Genomic DNA, 23,150 nt, shown 5'->3' on the forward strand with positions numbered 1-23,150 from the left:
TCTTTCCTTACTATACTTGTCATCTTCCTAGCCTGCACATTATATTTCTCATGCTGAGGGGTATCCTGTTCTTTATATCACCTCCATAGCATTCTCTTTATCAGAAGCTCCTGCATGATTTCATGATTCATCCATGTTACTCCTAATTTATTTATCCTCCAGACCTAAGGAATGTAATATGATATTACCATAAGTAATCGATTATGGACCAAGAATTCCAACAGCTCTCTTATTCTGTGAAACTTGTTTCCACCTGCCTGACCTCTCCTTATGTCAAAACCACATGATCACTCTCCCCAATTGTGGCATTGTGTTAACATCTTTTATTATCACTGTATGAGAAAATATTATTGTCTAACGCTTGAGTTCTATGCGTTGCCTCAACAAAATGCTGCATAAGATAGTTGTCTCTGGGTAGCTCCAGGTATTCAACCTCCTTACACATGATATTTTCTGCTTCTGTTCAATACTGCCATTGTTAAAGTCGCCCATTATTATCACATCCTCCTGTTGCTCACCATTCTCATCTCTCTCTGAACTTTTCTGAATCATCTCCCTCTACATTTCCTGGCCTCGAGCAAAATCCCACTAAATATCTGAATTTGTGCTGACCTCAACCTCACACCAAATGGCCTCAAAGCCATTATTGTTACTGCTTTCTTCGAGTTCTGCATTGAGACCCACCACCTCTTTATCTTTTCTGTCTTTTCGAAAAATGCTATAATCTCCATTCTATTCCTGTAAGTATGTCATCCTCTGTTAACTGTGTTTACTAACACCAATGATTTGTGGACTGACTAACTATATTAAGCCACAAAGTGTGCAGCCTTATTCCTAATACTCCTTGCATTGGTGTATAAGCACAGTAGCTTCCCCCCTAGTCTTTCCTTTCCACTGTTCCTTACCCCATCATCCGAGTCTTTTGACTCTGCAGCTACCATCCCTGTATTTCTTTGTCCATTATCTCACACCACACGGCTTCTAGTCTCTTATACCCACAGTCCCATCATCTAGTTTTCATTTTCCTGACAGGCTACATGCTCTCCTCCTCTCATTAACAGTCTACCTGTCTTCACACTACCACTCTCACTCAAATGCAGACTGTCTGAAACAAACAGTGTTCTCTCTCTCTCTCTCTCTCTCTCCTGCCTTCAAATTTATCCCATGCATCCACATACTCAAGTTCTTTCTTCCTACACTTTCTAACTATAATGCCATTCATAATCAGTCCTCTTCTCCTTTGCTCTCTACTGTCATACCTTGTCAACACACTCACAGTTCTCTGTCTTGCACTCTTCTGCTTCACTGTCTTTAGCAACACTTCCAAATCCTGTGTGAGCTCATTAACACTTTCTCACAAATCATTTGCCAACCAACACAGTCAATTCCTTTACATTTCCTTTCTTCTCCACAGCCTCAGTCACTCTTCCTATCATTGCTCCTCTCAGAAATACTTTTGAAACCTACTCCATTTTCACATCTTTCACCATAGAGTACCCATACAACACTACACTGCTTCCCACCACAAGTCAAAGATGAATCAATCATTCATCTTTGACTTGTCTGTCACCGGTGCCTTCCTTCTTATACTTCGAACTAAACTACATATCCTCTCACTCTACATATGCCTCGATTCATTCCTCAGCCTTATCAATTCTTTTCTAATAACCTCATTTTGTGTCCATATCTTTCATTCCAGCTTCTTTACTATTTTTCATTCATTCTTCTACTGTTCCACCATCTTTTGCATCTTGCTCCTAATTCACTAGCTACCTTACTATCTCATTCATGATACTCCCCACAACTTTTTCAGCAACTCCCGCTTAAGGTATTATTTATTTATGTATCATATGACACCTCCCAACTCTAAATTTTCATTTAGCCTGATTACTCATTTCACAATATTGTCCTGTTTTTGAAATTATATTGCACTGCTCAATTATCCATTCTGAGTCTTTGGATCTCCAAAGTGATGCATATAAATTGCAAACCAACCTATTCATTCACTGTATTTTAGATATAAAATAACATTGCCCTTTTGACTAGAAATAAATGAGAATAGTATAAATAATATGTAAATGCGCTTTCACTTTTTGATGTGACTGAAAAAAATTACATAATCATAAAACAGTTAAAAAAATTGAACCTTTTATAATTTTTAATATCTTTTTATAGATATGAAAGGGCGTCCACCTGCAAGACCAACTACTGCACCTGTTCCTGTAAGAAATATTTCATTAAATTTCGATCGTCATCCTTCTACAAGGTTAGTAAAAAATGGAAAATGCTTATAATTATGTCATTATATACATATTTGATGAATGGTATTTGTGAATAGAAATTATTGATATGTTTGAGATATATTATAAAAACAGTCTTGTAGATATATCGGAAAAATAGCTCAAAGAACGTGTCACTATTATGATCTGGATATTTCCAGATATATAGAGTCTGAAAGACTCACTGTGGCAGGATCATACTTACCATCCACACAGTGTCTATCAGATTACGAATCACCTCTGGCAACCTGTTCTGTGAAAAATCCAGTCTTCACATCCTTGCTAATTAGACCCTTATATAACTTCCAAAGGTGATCCTTCTTTTTGCTCCTCCTCCTGTCATGCATTGAAAAATTTCTTCCACATATATCTTATAAAATTCCTTTAATATAATTTGATCATACCTCATCTTTTTCTGCCTGTTAACTAAATTTTAAAACCAACAGACTTCAGGTTGGCTCCCTCTAGATTGTCTGTGCCACTTCCTCATCACCAAGCAACCAAAAATGGAAGCTTTTGTGGAGATTTCTGTGCATGGTAATCGATATGGTTGCCAACAGTGTGAGGAGGTCTGCGAGAAAAGGGTATATGTGGAATTACAAGGGGGGGATGATTATGAAGAGCTCAGGAGACAGCTTGTGGGTGCAGCCTGGAATGAGGAGTTAGCTGGAAAAGAGATGAATGCAGCTTGGGGGATTTTCAAAAACTATCTAGTAGATGCAATGTCTAAATGTATTCCAAGGGTGAGAAAGTTAAATAAGGTAGGTTTGAGATGGATGAATAAAGAAATTAAGTATGCGATATAGAGAAAAAGGGCATTGTGAGGGCAGCATAAGAGAAGTGGAAATAACCAATTCCATGAGGTCTACAATAACCAGGAAAGGAGGGTGACTTGATTGGTGAGGGTAGCTAAAGAGAGGTATGAACAGCAGTTAGCTAATGAAGCCAAAAAGAATCCTAAGGAGTTCTTTCGATATGTAGCCAGCAAAAGAAAGAATGATTATGGAGGGATGACATTGATTGGAGAAAATGGTATAAAGACAGCTGTTGTGGAATGTGTGGTGGAGACTCTTAATGAGCAGTTCATAAAGGTCTTTCAATCTTGTGAATGTGACTTCATGGAGCGGAGAGACTGACTGTAAGTGAGAAAGAGGTGTATGGGGAATTGAGTAAACTGGATATTAATAAAGCTGTGGGACTTGATAATATATCACCACGTATTCTGAAGGAATGTGCCAGGGGAGTTGACACCTACCTTATGAGCCTTGCACTCGGTCAAGTTCCTAAGGAGTGAAAGGAGGGCAAGATTGTGCCACTTCATAAAGGAGGTGATCAAACTCAAGCATCAAACTATAGGCCTATCTGTGTGTCAGGTATTGTGGTTAAGTTGTTGGAGAAGATTGTGAGAACTAGGATCCAGATGTGGGTTGATAACAATTGTATTATCTTTGATGGACAGAATGAATTTGCTAAAGGGAGATCATGTTTTAGTAATCTACTTACTTATTACAATAAAGTGACTGCTTCCTTGGACAGAGGAGAAGGATACACAGTAATATACTTGGATTTCGCAAAGGCTTTTGATAGTGTACCTCATGATAAGTTGACAGTCAAACTAGAGCAAATGGAATTGGATATTAGATTAGTGCATTGGATTGGAGACTGGCTATTTGATAGGTATCAACAAGTTGTGTATGGGGGGAGCGATATCCAGGAAAAGGAAAGTCACTAGTGGAATATCTCATGGGTCTGTTTTAGGGCCATTACTGTTTAACTTGTATATTAATGATATTAGTGAAGATTTGGATGGAGATATTCAGTTGTTTGCAGATGATGCAAAGTTGGGACGAACCATGAAGAGTAATGAAGATGTTTTGGCCTTACAAGAAGACTTGAATAAATTGAGTGATTGGGCAGGAAATGGGGATGTGAGTTCAATATTGCAAAATATAAGGTTTTAAAATTTGGAAAACAAAGATGGGATGCAGAATTTATGCTTGGTGAGGATATATTGTTGGAGGTGGAGGAAATAAGAGATCTGGGGGTGATAGTGGATAAGGATCTGAAATTTAGGGGACACATAACCAAAATTGTGAAGACAATACAAAGGCTTCTGGGAATGATGCAGAGGACACTGACATGTAGAAGTAGGGAGATTCTTGTTCCATTGTATAAGGCTTTGATTAGGCCACACATGGACTATTGTGCCCAAATTTGGTTACCTGGTTTTCAGAGGGATGAAGAGATGTTGGAAAGGGTCGAAAGGTGACTGACTAAGGTAGTTTCTGACCTCTAGAATATCGAGTACGAGGAAAGATTGAGAAAATGTAATTTGCAGAGTCTGGTTGGCAGGAGGAAGAGGAGGAGAAAAAATGTAGAGACCTACATGTTGTTAAGGGGTTGTTATAGGATGAATGCTGGAGAAATTCTACAGAAAATAGTGGGAGATGGGGGGGGGGGAGAACCTGAGGGTCATCCCTGGAAACTGTATAAAGAGAGTGTGAGTAGGGGAGTGAGAGGCAGGTTTTTTTTCATGCAGAGTTGTGAATGATTGGAATGCCTCGCCTGAGAGTGTGGTGTCTGCAAGGAGTTTGACTGTGTTTAAGACACGGTACAATGAGCTGTGTGTGTGTGTGTGTGTGTGTGTGTGTGTGTGTGTGTGTGTGTGTGTGTGTGTGTGTGTGTGTGTGTGTGTGTGTGTGATTAAAGGACCTCCCAGATGAGTCTTTGACTCCATGAGGTCTTGGGGTAATAATAATAATAATATCAAAGCCATTCACTTTAGTAATAATTTTTGTTGCTTATGATCAGTTTTCTGAATTTAACTTACTAAATTGATTTATCATATTGACATCAAAGTTTATCATAAACCTACTACTACTGAAAGTTATTTTTTATATTTCAAAGCCCACTTTTGCAATATGTTCTCTGAACTTCAAATCCATAGCCTTATCAGTTTCTTGCAGAACAGTCCCCCATCAATATAATACATAACTTATAACTTTTTTTGGTCTAAAGTTCATAATTACACTTTGCCATATTGATCTGGCAACCATTGCCCACACTGTCAGTCTTTATATATCATCATGCAGGATTTCTATATAACTTTATTAACTACAGGAAAATCTTGCTTAATTATTTCTATTGTTTATTGTATTCACTTAGTGCGCATCAATTCTGCTCCACTGTGTACTATTCTTTGATGTCACTTCTTAAGGCTTAAGTTACTTCTTAAGGCTAGGACACATTCTCTGATTAGCACTGTGTTGAGGTTGGATTATTTTCTCTCTCTCTTTCTCTCTCCCTTTTTGCTCATAAAATACTAGTAATGCATCATTATCCTTTCAGGATTTGTGCCCAATGGCCTGTCTGTTCTGGTCTCATTCCATTCTTTTCCTTCATCATTCTTGACTTTTATGTCTTCTAACTGGCAGTGTTGGGTTCATGAACTGTCTGTTCTTTTAATATGTTCAGTCCACATCTTTCAGCATTTGTATGCTTTATCCAGTATCAAGTCTATTTTAAGTTTTATTTTTTTTATGCTATGCAACATAAAAAATATTTAAAAAAATAAAACTCTGTTACATTAACCTGATACATTAATCCATATGAATATTAGTTCTTAATAGCAATTTTAAATCAAAAAGTAGCATTACTTGCTACTTATGTTCATACATGGCACTGATATACTTTTGGTTTAGCAACCTTTCATGTGCTGGATCTATATAATGAATAATAATTATAATAATGGATGCTATATAGTAAACAGGTGATATATTTAACGCTTCTATGAAATTAGTAATTTTTATTGCTTTATTTTCTTAGAATAATTAGTTTTTATAGTAATATTACTACTAATTTTTGTGTATTTATAATATTTGATATATTTCCTGATATTTTGTTGGAATACTGTAATATAAAAGTAGTACTGTAAAATGTGCCAAAAACCTCATGAGAATAATCTAGCAGCAACAAAGAGGAATGTTAGTGAAATTCTTAATAATGTGGCTTGCTCCAGTGAACATAATCTTGCTATTTTGGAAACTAATGAAGATATCGAGTACAAATTAACTTTGAAAATATTTAGACTGAAGGAAATCATTAGACGAATGATGAGGAAATTGGGAAAATTTGAAAATCAGTTAGAGTGGTATCAGAAGAACATGAATGGTGAGCAACAAAAGGAGAAACAAAAAAAAAGGACAGAATCAGGTAAGAAATTGTGTAAACAAAATCAGATAAGTAAAATCGATTATCAGAAGAAGGAAATGATATGGTATGGAGATTCAATTACAAAAAATGCAGTTGATGACTGGGTTTATTATTATTATTATTATTGTACAGGAACCTCCATGGAGTCTAAAGACTCGTTGCAGGAGACCCAAACTATCCACACAATCTATCATACCTTTCCTTGAACCCATTAACAGACAAAGAACTAACAACTGACTCTGGCAACCCACTCCATTCATTCACCACTCTCTCCAAACAAAAATCTAGTTCTCACATCCCTTACTAAACACACCTTTATTCAACTTCTAGGGATGACTCCTTTTTCTGGTCTCTAGCCAAGTGCTGAAACATTTTCCCTGTATCTATCCTATAAAACCCTTTAAGCACCTTAAATGTTTTTATCATTTCCCTTCTTTTTCTCTTATCAACCAACTTCTGTAATTCACACACCCTTAATCTATCCTTATAGGCAACATTCCACAGACTGCATCAATTTTCCAGGTCCAATAAATAAAAAAAATTCATGAATGTAAATGAAAAGTAGAAGAGAAAAGAGAAAAAGAAGATGGTAGTTAAATGGATAAAAATCCTATGTTTTTATATAGCCAGTAAGTGAAACTCAAGATCGAGAACTACGATCTATGAGTTTCAATGCCGAAAAACTATCGGCGAAGGCAATTCGAAGCAAAGGTGGAGCAAGTATCCCTCACTATTCTTGATATTCTCTCATAATGTAAAACACAGCTCCTAGGAGATGTAATACTGTCATTACGTTATGAGAAGAGGTCACTACCCAGACCAGTTTCAACCTTTTTTGAGGTCTCATCAATGAGTAGGTAGACCTGGAAGATATCAAAGCTTAGTGAAAAGAACTTACACACCTTCACTATACGAATGCCATAAAGGTGTGCTTATATTTTGTAATTAAAATGAAAAGCCAAACGGCTAGTTTTCTGGCAACTTAATAGTTATTAAATGGATAAAAATCCTATGTTTTTATATAGCCAGTAAGTGAAACTCAAGATCGAGAACTACGATCTATGAGTTTCAATGCTGAAAAACTATCGGCGAAGGCAAATCGAAGCAAAGGTGGAGCAAGTATCCATCACTATTCTTGATATTCTCTCATAATGTAAAACACAGCTCCTAGGAGATGTAATACTGTCATTACATTATGAGAAGAGGTCACTACCCAGACCGGTTTCAACCTTTTTTGAGGTCTCATCAGTGAGTAGGTAGACCTGGAAGATATTATTATTATTATTATTTCGGCCGACTCCAGGAGTCCTTAGACTCATCGAGGGAGGCCCTAAACATCATGTCCACACAACTATGCGATTACATTCTCACAGTATCTATCGTACCTTGCCTTGAAGTCGTTCACCGTCATAGCACCCACAACAGACTCTGGCAGCTTATTCCACTCATTTACCACTCTAAAAGTAAAGAACCCAGCTCTAACACCCCTGCTAACCACACTCTTGCCCAGCTTCCATAGGTGTCCCCTAGTTCTCCCACCACCAGTCCTGATCTCAAAAATATCATCTGAACTAATCCTATAGAATCCCTTTAGCAATGTGAATGTCTCAATCATATCTCCCCTTTTCTGCCTATCAACTAGTTTCTGCAACCCACAAATCTTTAACCTGTTCTCATATGGTTCATTCCATAGACCTGTTATCATCTTAGTCACTCGCCTCTGGATCCTCTCCACGTCCTCCCCATCAAGAAGGAACCGAGGTGACCAAATCTGGGCACAGTAGTCGAGATGAGGTCTTATCAAGGCTCGGTACAGAGGTACAATAACTTGCTTGTCTCTGCTTGTCAAGGTATTTTTCAACAACCAAGTGAGTTGATGAGCTGATTTAGCTACTTTTGCAATGTGCCCCCTAAACTTCATCTCCCTATCCACCAACACTCCCAAGTCCCTGGCATCATCAATCTCTTGGAGTACAGTTCCACCAATGTGGTATACTGCTGCTAATCTTTTCACCCCAAAATGCATAACCTTACATTTTGTCACATTAAATTGACATCCATTCTCCTTAGCCCAGAACTCCAATCTATCTAAGTCATCCTGCAAGACTTTGACATCTTCTGCATTCACTATTGCCCTACCCAACTTTGCATCAGCAGCGAACAAATGAATTGTTCGACTTAGATCCTTCCCTATATCGTTAATGAACAGATTAAAGAGCAATGGTCCAAGAACAGAACCCTGCAGCACACCACTAGTCACAGGCCGTCTTTTGGACTCTACTCCAGAATAAACTACTCTTTGATATCTCTCCATCAACCAACCACCTATCCATCTCACCAACCCTATATCCATTCCCGTATGTTGTAGTTTACGGATTAGTATTCCATGTGGTATCCTGTCAAACACCTTTGCCAGGTCCAGCAGTATCACTGTAAACCCATTTCCCTTATCCAGTTCAGCCGTCACCTTGTTATAAAACTTGAGCAAGTTACTGATGCATGATCTACCCTTCACAAAGCCATGCTGTCCCCTGTACAGTATCTCATTTTCATCAATCCATTCCTGTATTTTTCCCTTGACTACTTTCTCCAAGACCTTGACAACGACTCCTGATATGCTGATCGTTCGGTAATTTGCAACCGTAGTCTTGGATCCTCCTTTATGCAGTGAAACTATTTTCCCCTCTTTCCACACCTTCGGGACTAAACCAGACCTGAGACTCAGATTAAACAACATGGTCAAGGGCACTGATAATTCCTTAGCCGCTTCACGCAAGACCTGTGCCGGTATACCATCCAATCCCACAGATGTGTTCACATTAAGGTTCTGTAATAGACTAGTCACCTCCACTTCATTCATCACTATTCCCGTATAAACTAATGGTTCCTTCATTTTTTCAATGTCACCACCTGGATGATATGCTTTTGCAAAGTGCGCGTTCAGTAACTCCACTATATCGACTAATTCAGTGACCTCCTTACCATCGTCATTCCTTAAAATCATTTTGCCGTGTACAGTTTTTTTCTTGCCTGCAGCATACTGAAAGAACTGTTTGGGATTCTCTTTTGCTTGCAAAGCTAGTTTCCTTTCATAATTCACTTTTGCTTTTTTTACCACACTCGTTACCTTTCTGGCCTGCACTTTATACCGTTCGTGTGCCTGCAGGTCACCCCTTTCTTTAAATTCCCTCCACAGTTGTTTCTTTTTTTGCAGCTCAAGCTTAATGGTGTTATTCATCCATTTAACCCCTACTTGTTTTACTATTTGGACCCTGGGTATACAATCAGCGATAACCTCCTGTAAATGCTCCTTGACCACTTCCCATGCTCTATTGACGTCCAGCCCTTGCAGTTGTACATGCCATGGCACTGATCCAAGCAATCTCCTAAGCTTGTCATACTTGCCAGCACGGTAATTCCACATATACCCTGTCTTAATCAAAAATTCCACACCTTTAGCCACCTCCCAGGTCAAGACCTTATGATCACTCTCACTAATAGGTGGCAACATGGCTTAGTGGAAAGCTTAGTGAAAAGAACTTACATACCTTCACTATACGAATACCATAAAGGTGTGCTTATATTTTTAATTAAAATGAAAAGCCAAACGGCTAGTTTTCTGGCAACTTAATAGTTATTAAATGGATAAAAATCCTATGTTTTTATATAGCCAGTAAGTGAATATCAAGAATAGCGTGAGGGATCTTGCTCCACCGTTGCTTCGAATTGCCTTCGCCGATAGTTTTTCGGCATTGAAACTCATAGATCGTAGTTCTCGATCTTGAGTTTCACTTACTGGCTATATAAAAACATAGGATTTTTATCCATTTAATAACTATTAAGTTGCCAGAAAACTAGCCGTTGGCTTTTCATTTTAATTACAAAATATAAGCACACCTTTATGGCATTCGTATAGTGAAGGTATGTAAGTTCTTTTCACTAAGCTTTGATATCTTCCAGGTCTACCTGCTCACTGATGATACCTCAAAAAAGGTTGAAACCGGTCTGGGTAGTGACCGCTTCTCATAATGTAATGACAGTATTACATCTCCTAGGAGCTGTGTTTTACATTATGAGAGAATATCAAGAATAGTGATGGATACTTGCTCCACCTTTGCTTCGAATTGCCTTCGCCGATAGTTTTTTGGCATTGAAACTCATAGATCGTAGTTCTCGATCTTGAGTTTCACTTACTGGCTATATAAAAACATAGGATTTTTATCCATTTAATAACTATTAAGTTGCCAGAAAACTAGGCGTTTGGCTTTTCATTTTAATTAAGAAGATGGTAGATTTGGTAGGAACAAATTATTTAAGTTAAGGGATATTACATCCCATATTGTTTCATAGCCGAATAAGAAACTCAAAGAGTTTCATGCCAAATATAGTAAATGTATAAAGTTCGGCGAGTCCAAGCGTAAGCAAATACTTGGATAGTGTTACAACTGACCCTTCAGGGAGTGCAACACAGAGTCAACTCGTGGTAAGGGTGGAGCAAGCTCCGATCACTCTTCTTGATATTTCCCCATAATGTGAAACGCAGCTCCTAGGAGCTGTATTACTGTTTTACTATGAGTGAGAGAAGGTCACTACCCAGACTGGTTTCAACCTTTATTGAGGTCTCATCAGTAAGTAGGTAGACTAGAAATACCAAGTTTGTAGCAAACAGAACTTATATATACCCTATTATGAGAATTGCCAAGAAGGTGTCCTAATAAATTATTAATTATATGAAGAGCCAAAGGCTTCAAGAATAGTGATTGGATCTTGCTCCACCCTTACCATGAGTTGCCTCAGTGTTGCACTCCCCAAAGGGTCAGTTGTAACACTATTCAGGTATTTGCTTACGCTTGGACTCGCCGAACTTTATATATTTACTATATTCGGCATGAAACTCTTTGAGTTTCTTATTCGGCTATGAAACAATATGGGATGTAATATCCCTTAACTTAAATAAGTTTAGGTCGCCAAATTGAAGCCTTTGGCTCTTCATATAATTAACAAATTATTTGTTTGGTGATTATTTATCATACAGTATGAGAGAGGATAATGAAGTACTTGTGGAAGAAGCAAGAGTGAAGAGTAAGAAAGTGCCCCATTAGTGCAATTGAAAGAACAACAGAACATTGTGTCTTTTGATTGGAAAAGACCCAAGTTCAATTCTTGTTGTGACAAGTGGAATCTTTATATGGAGGTTTTCAATTGAAGGTGAGTTAGCTGATTTCATATGGAGGTAGCAGGGTTTTTTCTCAGGAACATAGGTTTTCTTTCTGTACAGCAAATTGACAATGAGAACATGTGCAGTTTACAGAAAAAAAAATGCTATTGTTGGTGGTGATGGGCAGTAGATGGTGTTGATGGTTGTCAGTGGGAGAATTAAGATGTGTGATGTGTATAGCAGAGTGGAGTAGAGTGCCCTCCTGCAGTGAGTCCTTGGACTTCTTAGAGGTGTCAAGTCATAATAATAATAATAAAAGTGAAAATCCCAGTTTAAAAAATTATTCAAATATGCAATTTGTGTATGTTTGTGTGTTTTTGCGTTTTCCTCTCAATAGTAACCCTACCAGGAGGCACTTTATTCCTATATGCTCCATTGCATACAATGCATATATTACATGTCACTTCCAAGTGCTGATTAGTTTATAATTATATTTTTGCATCAATATTCAATTTATATGTATATTTTTATATCTATATGTACTTATTCCGACCTTTACATTCATATTTATATTTATATTTTTATATATACATATATGTGGACTATATAATTCACACAATATAAGCAATTTATGTTACATTATAATGACTGGAAGTTGATCTTGTTGCCAAAATTAATTAATTCTGAGTAATACTTTTGGATAAGTCTTTGTTTTGACACTGGCCACTTGTCTCCAGAAGTAATGATGTGTTATATTAGGGGCATCCAGATGAAGTCCAGTAGCTGACACTCATAAAGTATGTGATCGACAGTCTGTTGATGGTGTGCACAACAAATGCATGATGGTGTGAACAACAAATGCATGATGGTGTGAACAACAAATGCATGATGGGGATTCCAGGATATGGAATCTGTGTGTGTAGTGTCTTAATTTTGCATGTCCCGTTAGTAGTATGGTTAAACCTGAAGAGATGGCCTATTTTTTCAGTTGGTGTCTGCTTCTGATACTTGGTAAGAATTCTTTTGTTGTTAATCCATTCTTTGATGATTTCCATTCTTCTTCCCAAAGTTTAAGCTTATTTCTTCAACAAGTGTTCTTATAGCAGATTTCGAGTACTTTTGGTAACTTGTTTCTAGCAGTTCGTTTATAGCTGTTTCTTTAGCCAACCGATCTGCTTTCTCGTTTCCTGCTACCCCATTATTTGCCTTCACCCAGCAGAACTTGATTTTCCATCCCTCTAGAGTGAGATTCCAAACCAGATTTCTCGTCTGTTCTGTTAATGCTATATGGTTGTTCTGGTTTTTAATGCCGTCTATAGTGCTTCTACTGTCACTGTAAATTGTTGCTCTCTTTTGATGAGAGGTTTTAAATTCTAATTCCCGGAGATATGTAAACAAATGAACTATTTCTGCTTGGTTGTTGGAACAGAGGGGAATGCAGTCTAGAACAGTGTTCTTTCATAATGGACTGTCTGTTATACGCAATGAAAGAACAATTGACATTCCCTTTGGCTTTTCTTCTGTCAGTGTTTGTGTGTGTGTGTGTGTGTGTGTGTGTGTGTGTGTGTATGTATGTGGGCTGTTCAATAAGTAATAAGACTAATTTTACTGTGGCGAAACCACTCATCACAATATTAATTTCTGTGGAATAAAGAAATGTTGCTATCTGTATAGCAACATTTCTTTCTGGTGTATACAGGCTGATGTGCCAGAGTGTCACGTGACTAAACGCAAGTGCTCATGAGTCGCGCCTATGAGGTGCGACCAGTCTTCGAAATGGAAGCGTCCTCGGAACAGCGTTATGCGATTAAATTTTGTGTGCGTTTGCAAAAATCGGCATCGGACACTTTTAACATGATACGTGAAGCTTTCTATGATGAAACAATGTCGAGGGCAAGTGTTTTTCACTGGCATAAAACTTTTAAGGAAGGAAGGCAAAATGTGGAAGATTTTGAACATGAGGGAAGACCTTCAACATCCATCACAGAGACAGTGATCAACACAGCAGCAATTATCATCAACCACGTGAAAAGGAAGCGTCCCTTGCTGAAGAATGGCTTCTTATTGCGCCATGATAATGCAAAGCCACATATTGCTGGTTGTGTAGTGGATGTTTTGCAGAAGAACAACACAGATATCCTACCACACCCTCCATGCAGTCCTGATCTCACACCGTACGATTTCTGGCTGTTTCCTCAGCTCAAGAAACCACTAAGAGGCTGCCATTTCGAAAGCAACAAAGCATGTGTAAAAGCTGCATAGGCGGTTTTGAAAGAACTCTCAAAAATCGGACTCTCACATGTGTTTAAGAAGTGGACGCAATGTTGGGACAAATGCATCGAGTCTCACGGTAGTTACTTCGAAAAAGACCATGTAAATGATGATGATTAAAGGTAATCTGTTTTCTGTATAAATATAGTCTTATTACTTATTGAACAGCCTACATATATAGAAATTGTCACTTTCAGAGCTTTCCTTCTCCTTAATATATGTTTTCTTTGCTGGGTGAGACCACTTGCTGTAGTGAAGCAGACGTTCATAGCAATTTCGATCAGTGTTAGAATTTCCGTTATATCTTCCAGAAGTGACTTCATATATATAAGAGAGAATTCTTGTATTTTCAGGCAGATCGGTGTTAGACCAGCAGTAATGCAAGCTACCTCGAAAAATATTGTCCTGTGTCCTTTAATTATTCATATGGCTATAGGGCATTGAACTCTGTTTAGCTTTTGTTGTCAGTTTTTCTTTGATTTTATTCTTTGATTTTCTCTGTATGTTTCTAGGAAGGTGCAGCATAAGATATCAATGGTAGTAGCCTCAGTATATATTATTTTCAGCGCTTTCAGTACTCGTTGGCCTAATCCTCACTTTATTCTTGCCGGCTTAGGTAGAGGGTTTACTATTAGTAAGCTTTTTTTGTCAACATATGAGATGTGCTTGCTGAAGGTAAATTTTTCATCTGTTGTTACTCCTAGGTATTTTAACTCACTGGCCACTTTGAGAACTTCCCGTTTAGGAAGACAGTTAGAAGTTGTTTTGATTTTTTATCCATCTCTACTTTTATCTGTCCATACTTTTTTCTGCAAAATGGCCTAAAACTGCATCTTTCACGTCATTGTCATCTGAAAATTTTCTTCCTTGAAGGTCTTTCTTCACTTTCCAGAAGAGGTAGTAGTCACTGGGTGCTAGATCTGGGCTATCTCCTGGAAGCCGCAGTCCTTCACTGCAGATTTTGCAACAATAGCCGCATGGACTGGAGCATTGTCATGAAGCAGGCGAACACCATCACTCAGCATCCTTCGTCTCTTCTCCTTTATGGTGTCATGCAGTTTGTGCAGAAGTGAAGCATAATATTCTGCATTCACGGTGGTATTCCTTTCCTTGAAGTCAATCAAGAGAATTCCCAGGCAATCCCAAAAAATTGTTGCCACGATCTTGGTTGACTGAGTGACCTTGGCTTTTCTTGGTGGTGCTTTGCCTGGCTTGTGCCACTCCATAGGATTCCCTTTTGGAAAGAGGATCATAATAAAGGACTATTGTTTCATCACTGGTGACAATGGATTCTAGCACTTCTCTCTGATTCTCTTGACAAAGCTCTAAAAACTTGTGGGAACAGGTCACACAATGTTCCTTCTGAATTGAAGAGAGAAGTCAGGGCACTCACCTTCATCATGTGAAGCTTTTCATGAATGATGTGAAAGACTGATGTTATAGAAAGCCCCAACCTTGCGTAGATTTCTTTGAGCTACAGCTGTTTGTCATTGAGCAGTTCCTCCTCAATATGGGAAACATTTTTCTCAGGCATCATTTCCACAGGCCAACCTTCACTAGGATCATCTTTGATACTCTCTTCCTAGGTGAAACTGTTTAGCCCGTTCCTTCATGGTGGAATATGAAGGAAACGCTTCCCCATAAACATCATCCAATCACTGTTTGTAGCATTTGGAGAAAGCCTTTCTTTGGTAAAAAACTTTATCACAGCACAGTACTCAATTTTTAACATTACAGCCATTTAGCATGCCATGTGTTTGACATATGAGTGCCTCCAATTAAATGACGCAGGTAGAAAGTTGAAACTGATACACTAAATAGATGGTTCTATCTGTCATGCACAGCATTTTAAAATTAGTGTGAATTTTCTATGTCAGGCCGGAAACTTTTGGAACCTGCCTCATATAATTTTGATGTAGTTAACTTATTTTACTTGGTATTATTTCTGGGAAAACTCCCATGTTACTCCTCTTAAAAACTATTATTTTTACTGCTATTTTGCTTGCTTTTGTTTAGGAGTGCCCCTCTCCCCCTTCTTTTTTTAAGCAAAAGCAGGCAAAATAGCCGTAAAAATAATAATTATTTTACTGGTATTACAATACCTAACTGAGAGGAGACCTCCACATAGCCTTTAAAGGAATGCGGAGAACCGACCAGGGCTTCTGACCTAATGTCCAATCCTCACCTTCTCGTGGTGCACCCTGTTGGGTATCTACTTGGATACTTTAGCCGACCAAATTTTATTCTTATTGGTTAAACCAAAATAAAAAATGATGGTACGACATGACAAAATTTCATGCTGGCTGGGGCGTCGTCCGGTTAAACAAGGCCCCCGTTGTTTTTGCCAGGGCGAACAGCGAAAAGTTAGCTACTGGAACAAATCTGAAAATAAACCCCAACTCAACATCACCAGAGTTAAAGATCGGTACTATCAACATAAGAATTCTGAATGGCAAAGAAATGGAGCTAGCTGAGGAATTAGATAAGTACCAGATCGACATAATAGGGGTGACTGAAACAAAAAAGACAAAAACTGGTGAGATCTTTCTGAGCAATAAATACAAAATGTTATATTCAGGCAATGACAATCAAGGAAGAGAAGGAGTAGCCATAGTATTCAACACAAAATACAAGGCTAATCTTCTTGAATGGCAGTCAGTCTCAAGTAGAGTAATGTGGGCAAATATCAGAATGGGGAACTGGACAATGAGACTTATTTGTGCCTGTGGTCCCACAGAAGGGTCTACTAAAGTAGAAGTGGAGGAATTTTTTGAGGCTTTAGAAAAAGCAACTGACACAATGAAAAAGGAAAAGTTGGTCCTTGTTGCAGATCTAAATAGCAGAGTAGGAAATGATTGTGAGACGTACAAAAATATTTTGGGAAAATTTGGAGAAAAGAGCAAAGCTAATAATAATGGCAAATATCTGTTGGATTTCTGCTCAGGACATGGACTGGTTATTACTAACACCATGTTCCAACATAAAAATGTGCACAAATTCACATTGAGAGAAGAGGCAAGGAATAAGAAAATTCTCATTGACTATGTTATTGTTGATGGTGATGTTTTCTCTCTGGTGCAGGACACCAGAGTGTACAGAGGATTGGAAATTGGAAGTGATCACTATTTAGTCTTGAGCAGCATAAAATTGAATTTCATATTAAAAAGAATAACATGTAAGAAAGTTTTAAAGCGAATAAAAGTTGAGCAGCTCTCAGATGTGAACTGTAGACTAAAATACACAAAGATTATTGAAGGGAAAATGAAAGAGTTTGAGAACAGGAATCGAACCTTGGAGATTCAGTGGCAAACTCTGAAGAAAACATTGATTGATTCTTCCAGAGAGGCATGTGGTGAGGTTGTCTGCAAGGATAAAAAAATCAGAACTCCCTGTGGTGGACACAGGAAGGTAAAGAGGCAGTGAAGGAAAAGAAGAAAGTATATCAAAAGTTCCTGTCAAATAAGTCAGCTTGTGCTCTTAGAGAGTACAGAGACAAATGCAAGAATGCTAAACACTGTGTAAAACTAGCTAAACAAAAGTCATGGGTGGACTTTGGGTAAGAATAAAGAAAATAAATATCAAGTAGGTGGCAAAATATTCTGGAGGTTGTTGAAGATGCTCAGAAATGAAGGAAAGAGTGCTGTAAAAGGAATTAGAGATGATAAAGGTGACATGAAAACGGGAGAAAAAGATATCCTTAAAGTATGGAGTAATTACTTTGAAAAACTGCTAAATGAAACAAGCAGTGATGACAGCACAATGGTAAAAAACATTGACCAGGCGTGCAGTCAGGAATACATATCCATACTTGAAGTAGAAAAAGCCATCAAAGGCTTGAAATGTGGAAAGGCAGCATTAGTAGATGATATTCAACCAGAAATGCTGAAGTATGGTGGTACAAGAGTCTTGCAGTGGCTGCACGGCATAGTTCAGAAAGCCTGGATAGAGGGACGAATTCCTGATGATTGGAGTAGAGCTCTCATAGTACCCATATATAAAAAGGGAAATAAAACTGAATGTGAGAATTACAGAGGTATTTCCCTACTGAGTGTTCCTGGCAAGATCTATGCAAGTATACTTGAGAAACGGTTGAGAAGAATTGTGGAAGGAAAGCTTGGTGAAGAACAAGCTGGATTCGGGCCAAATAGAGTGTCAGGATCAGATCTTCACTTAACGACAAATAGTCGAGAAAGCATGGGAATATAACAGAGATCTGTATTTAAGTTTTGTCAGTCTGGAAAAGGCATATGACACGGTGCCAAGACAGAAGCTATTCAATACGCTACAGCTATATTGTATGAATGGGGCATTATATCAAGCAATACTTAGTCTTTATCTGAGTTGTAAGTCAGCAGTTAGAATTGAAGGAAGTACAGGAAGATGGTTTAATGTTAAATCTGGTGTGAGATAAGGATGTACATTATCCCCTCTGTTATTCATTATCTATATGGATCACATTATGAAGGAAAGTGGTATTAAACATGATATCAGAATTGGAGATGTTAATGTCAGCTCTTTGCTTTATGCGGACGATGTTATACTTCTAAATAAATCTGCTACAAGTTTGCAAGATTCTCTGACTAAATTGAATAGCTGTTGTCATAGATATGGTATGAAGGTTAGCAATAAAAAGACAAAGACAATGAAAATAGGCAGAATCATTGAAAGTGTCAACTGTGTTGTGAATGAAGAACCTGTGGAACAAGTAAAACATTTCAGCTACTTAGGCACGATTTTTACTGAAGATGGTAAATTAAATATTGAAATAGAAAACAGAATCAACAAAGCTGGTATGGTAGGAAGTCAATTGAATAAATTCATATGGAATAAGAGAGAAATTAGTCGGAACACTAAATTAGCTGTATACAAGACAGTGTTCAAACCAGTTTTAACTTATGGATCTGAGAGCTGGGTCAGAAGTAAAACACTTGACCAAACACTAGAGACCGCTGATATGAGAGTCCTGAGAAAGATTATAGGCGTGAACAGATGGCATCAATGGCATATCATTTTAAAAACGAGGATATTAGGAAAGAACTTGACATTGTCAGCATCCAGGAATGCATTAGCAGAGCTAATCTCAGGTGGTATGGTCACTTAAACAGAATGGGCAAAGAAAGATTAGCAAAACAAGTGTTCTCTGCCAGGTTGGCAGCAATATGACCCAGAGGAAGACCAAGATATAGGTGGATTGATATGGCACAAAGTGCCTTAGATGATAGAAATATATCTGATAATGTTGGAGTCTTGACAAGTAACAGACTGATTTGGAGGAAAATTGTAGATAGGAAGTTAGTAATGATGTAATTTTTTTCATGTAGTACTATCATATCCTGTACACCCCTTGAGGGTACATGGCAGGAATTTGATGATGATGATGAAATTATAAAAAAAAGTATGTTTATTAACTTACTTATATCTCACTGGATTTCAAACCACTTGTTACAGTTAACATGTAACAATGAGTAAGTGAAACAATTCAAACTGTAATGGATAAAATATCGAAAGTCTTAATTTGGCACCCTCTAATGTTGTAGAAAAGAAGTATTATAGCTATGTGGGAGTTGATCTTAAGATAACATTCTCTGAAATTTTTAGCAAATTAATGCAACCATACTTGTTCAGGTTAGGAAAATGCTTCATAGTCATGACTAACTCTAAAAATAATCTTTCTGACCTGCAATGACTTCTATAAAGTATGTTCTCGAAGGTGGATACGAACAAATCTTCCCGTCTGTCCATAGTCACAGTCACATTGAACTTCATACACTCCAGGATATGTCAGGGAATTTAGAGCTCAGGAGATAGATCTGCTCTCCTTAAGAGAACAGATCAGAGTCTAATTTAACATCTGGTTTGAATGTCGTGTGAAGGTTATATTTGATTAGTTTGGCTATCTTTTTCAGATGTACCTCAGACATGGGGAATTGGAATAGTGGTGTTTTGTTCTTGTATGTTTTAGGAGGGGTAAGTAAGAGGGCATGTAGTATTTTATCTATTTTTTATGAGCTGTAGCCATTGGTCAGGAAAGTATGGCAAAGATATTAAGTTTAGTGGGAAGAGCTATATCATTAGAACAAATAGCCCTATCACTCGGTGTTAGTGTTTTAAGAATACCATACTGTTGGGCTGGATGATGATGATGTGACTTCTGTGTGGATATCTTCCTGTGTGTGTTGGTTTTCTATAAATGGAAAAAGATAGTGAACCATTTGAAAGCTAGGTGACAAATGTGTCAAGAAAAGGCAAACAGTTATTAGATTCTTTTTCTACTATGAAGTGGATTTTGAGGTATTGACTGTTGAGGTAGGTAACAAAAGAATCTAAGGTAGTGGTGGTGCTTTTGTGTTTATCGTGTCCATGAGGCCAAATGGCAAACACATCATCAACAAAGGTAACCACACTAAGGCTCGTATGCAGCTGTTGTGAGTATTTTGTTTCAAAGCATTCCATGTCAAACTTAGCTAAAGGGGGAGGTGTTGTAATACTGTTAAAATAAGTTATGAATAATGTTCAACAACTTAGGTTGTCTATTAGAGTGATGTAGTCTGTGTTTTGTGTGTGTGTAAGTTATTTAGCAAGACAAGGTAATTTAGTTATCATTAATGTGATTATCCTGCTTTTTTTTTCTGTTCACAATTAACATAGAAAGAAAAAAACTCAGCAGCCGGTGCAGCAAGTGGCAGAAGTGCAGACTGATTACATCGAAAATCTGCAGCAGCAGGTTTATCTACTAGAACATGAAATTGGTTATTTATATCCTTTGTTTTGAATATTATGTTTAAATCTTGTTTTTAAGAAAGGACAACCGTCATCACACCATTTAATTCTTACAGTAAAGTTACAGGAATAAGATATTGTATATGACATTTATGATAGATGTGAAAATTATCATTATAATAAGATAATCTCCATGAAATCTGAAGCCTCATTGTAGGAGGCTCACACTTAACTGTTATTCACACAACACATTATATTTCTTGAACTTGTTAACTGACAATGCAATCATCACTGCTAAACAATAAATTACACGATAACCAGTAATTAACTTTAATGAAATGAAAGTAATAAATTTCATTTAATATTAATTTCTGGCACACAGCAACAGTTTTTAATTGGTAAACCACTGACTGCTTTATGTACCTTGCATTCCCGTTTCTTTGATTTGCTTGTTTCTGTGCACTGATGATGTACTGGTATTTTCATTACAAAATATCTGTACTTTCATTTCATTAATGTTAATTACTGTAGTTATCGTGTAATTTATTGTTTATAGTCATGCCACAGGTACCTTTAAAGATTAGATTCATCACCTCTGACATTCCGTGCTGCTCATTGCTACTCTCCAAGAAAAACGTTTTGTTCTTATGCCCTTCTTAACCAGACTTCTGTATAATTCCTTCATATAACCCTTAGTAAGTTATGTCATATTCTTCTTTTTTGCCTATCACCCAATTTTTGTAACCCTGCAAATCTTCATTCCATCTTCATAGGGAGCATTCCACAGATGTATCACTGTCTTGATCAGTCACTTGACTTTCTGCCACTTTCTCATTCCCAAGAACCCAGGTGATCAAATCTGGACTTTTGTGCATATCTCAAAGCCTTATTGAGAGGAATAATAACCTCCTCATCTCTGCTGTTAACTGGGTTCTTCAACATTCGAACATCAACTCCTTCCCCCCCCCCCAGATCCTTAGCTTCATGTAGTTTGCCAGCCGTCAACCAGTCTATATCCCTTATGGAGTCTAGTTCTGTCAGTATAGTACACAATTAGTAATCTTTTCATCATAAAGTGCATAACTTTCCATTTTGCCACATTAGCTGCAGCAATAACCCTTTGTTGTTCCCACTGTTAGTCTTTTTAAATCATCCTACAATCATCTCTACATCATCTTTATTAACTGATGCCCTATTGAGTTTTATCATCATCAGCAAACAACAGTGGTCTAAGTACAAAGCTGTATGGTGCAACTACTCACCTACCTCCTTCTCCTGGATTCTACAATGCCAAACACACTACTCTTTGAAGCCTATCTGTCAGCACCTCCTGTTCATGTATCTTCCATATATGATGTAAAGGGGAGATAATACAGAGTGTATATAGCTTATACTTAAGTTGTCAGTTTGAATTATAGGAAGATGATTTGATATAAAGAAATCCAAACCCCAATACAACATCAGCAGAGATCAAGATTGGCACCATCAACATAAGAGGAATCAATGGAAAAGAAATGGAACTAGCAGAAGAATTGGATAAATACCAGATGGACATAATAGGTGTTACCAAAACAAAGAAGATAAAAAGAGGTAAGGTTTTTCTAATACGAGTGTAGTAAGAAAAGCAAAAACGGATTATTAAAGAACATTAGCCATGCAGGCTAAAGAGAATCCCGAAGTTTTTTTCGATATGTTGCAAGTAAAAGAAAAAATGTATATGGCAGAATGATTTTAAAGAATGCCGATGGTAGAGAGGTAACCGAATCAGTTGATATAGTTGAATTACTGAGTGAGCACTTTGCAAGAGTATATCATCCAGGTGGTGACATTGCAGGAATGAATGAACCAATAGATTATACGGGAATTGTGGTGAATGAAGTGGAAGTGAATAGTCTATTACAAAACTTCAATGTCAATACATCTGTGGGATTGGATGGTATACCAGTTTGTGTCGTACGTGAAGCGGCTAAAGAATTGTATTGTCAGTGCCCTTGACCATTTTGTTTAATTTGAGTCTTGGGGCTGGGTTAGTCCCAAGGGGGTGGAAAGAGGGGAAAATAGTTCCACTGCATAAAGGAGGTTCCAAGACTGCTGTTGTAAATTACCGACCGATTAGCATATCAGGAATCATTGTCAAGGTCTTGGAGAAATTATTCAAGAGAAAAATACAGGATTGGATAGATGAAAATGGGATACTGTATGGGGGACAACATGGTTTTGTGAAGGGTAGATCATGCCTCAGTAACTTGCTCATGTTTTATAACACAGTGACGGCTGAACTGGATAAGGGTAATAGGTTTACAGTGATTCTACAGGACCTTGCTAAGGCCTTTGACAGGATACCACCATATGGAATTCTAATCAGTAAACTGCAGCATATGGGGATGGATAGGAGGGTGGTTGATGGAGTGATATCAAAGAGTGGTTTATTCAGGAGTAGAGTCTAAAAGATGGTCTGTGACTAGTGGTGTGCCGCAGGGTTCTGTTCGTGATCAGAATGCTGCAGTTTA

General features: G+C 37.7%; 1 protein-coding gene across 2 annotated transcripts in view; it reads left to right on the forward strand.

Moving 5' to 3' along the window:
• The window catches only part of LOC150106553 (uncharacterized), a 197,162-nt gene that overhangs the window by 12,121 nt on the left and 161,891 nt on the right, over window positions 1–23,150 (forward strand). For both annotated transcript variants that reach the window (XM_090392528.1, XM_090392527.1), the window contains exons 2-3: window positions 2,176–2,266; window positions 20,569–20,676. In XM_090392528.1, coding sequence (XP_090248654.1) covers window positions 2,178–2,266; window positions 20,569–20,676 — 197 coding nt within the window. In that variant the 5' untranslated portion in view covers window positions 2,176–2,177. The remainder of the gene's footprint in view (window positions 1–2,175; window positions 2,267–20,568; window positions 20,677–23,150) is intronic.

This window comes from Typopeltis vanoorti, chromosome 5 (assembly GCF_054136105.1).
Source record: "Typopeltis vanoorti isolate ZY-2024b chromosome 5, IOZ_Tvanoo_1.0, whole genome shotgun sequence".
NCBI lineage: Eukaryota > Metazoa > Arthropoda > Arachnida > Uropygi > Thelyphonidae > Typopeltis > Typopeltis vanoorti.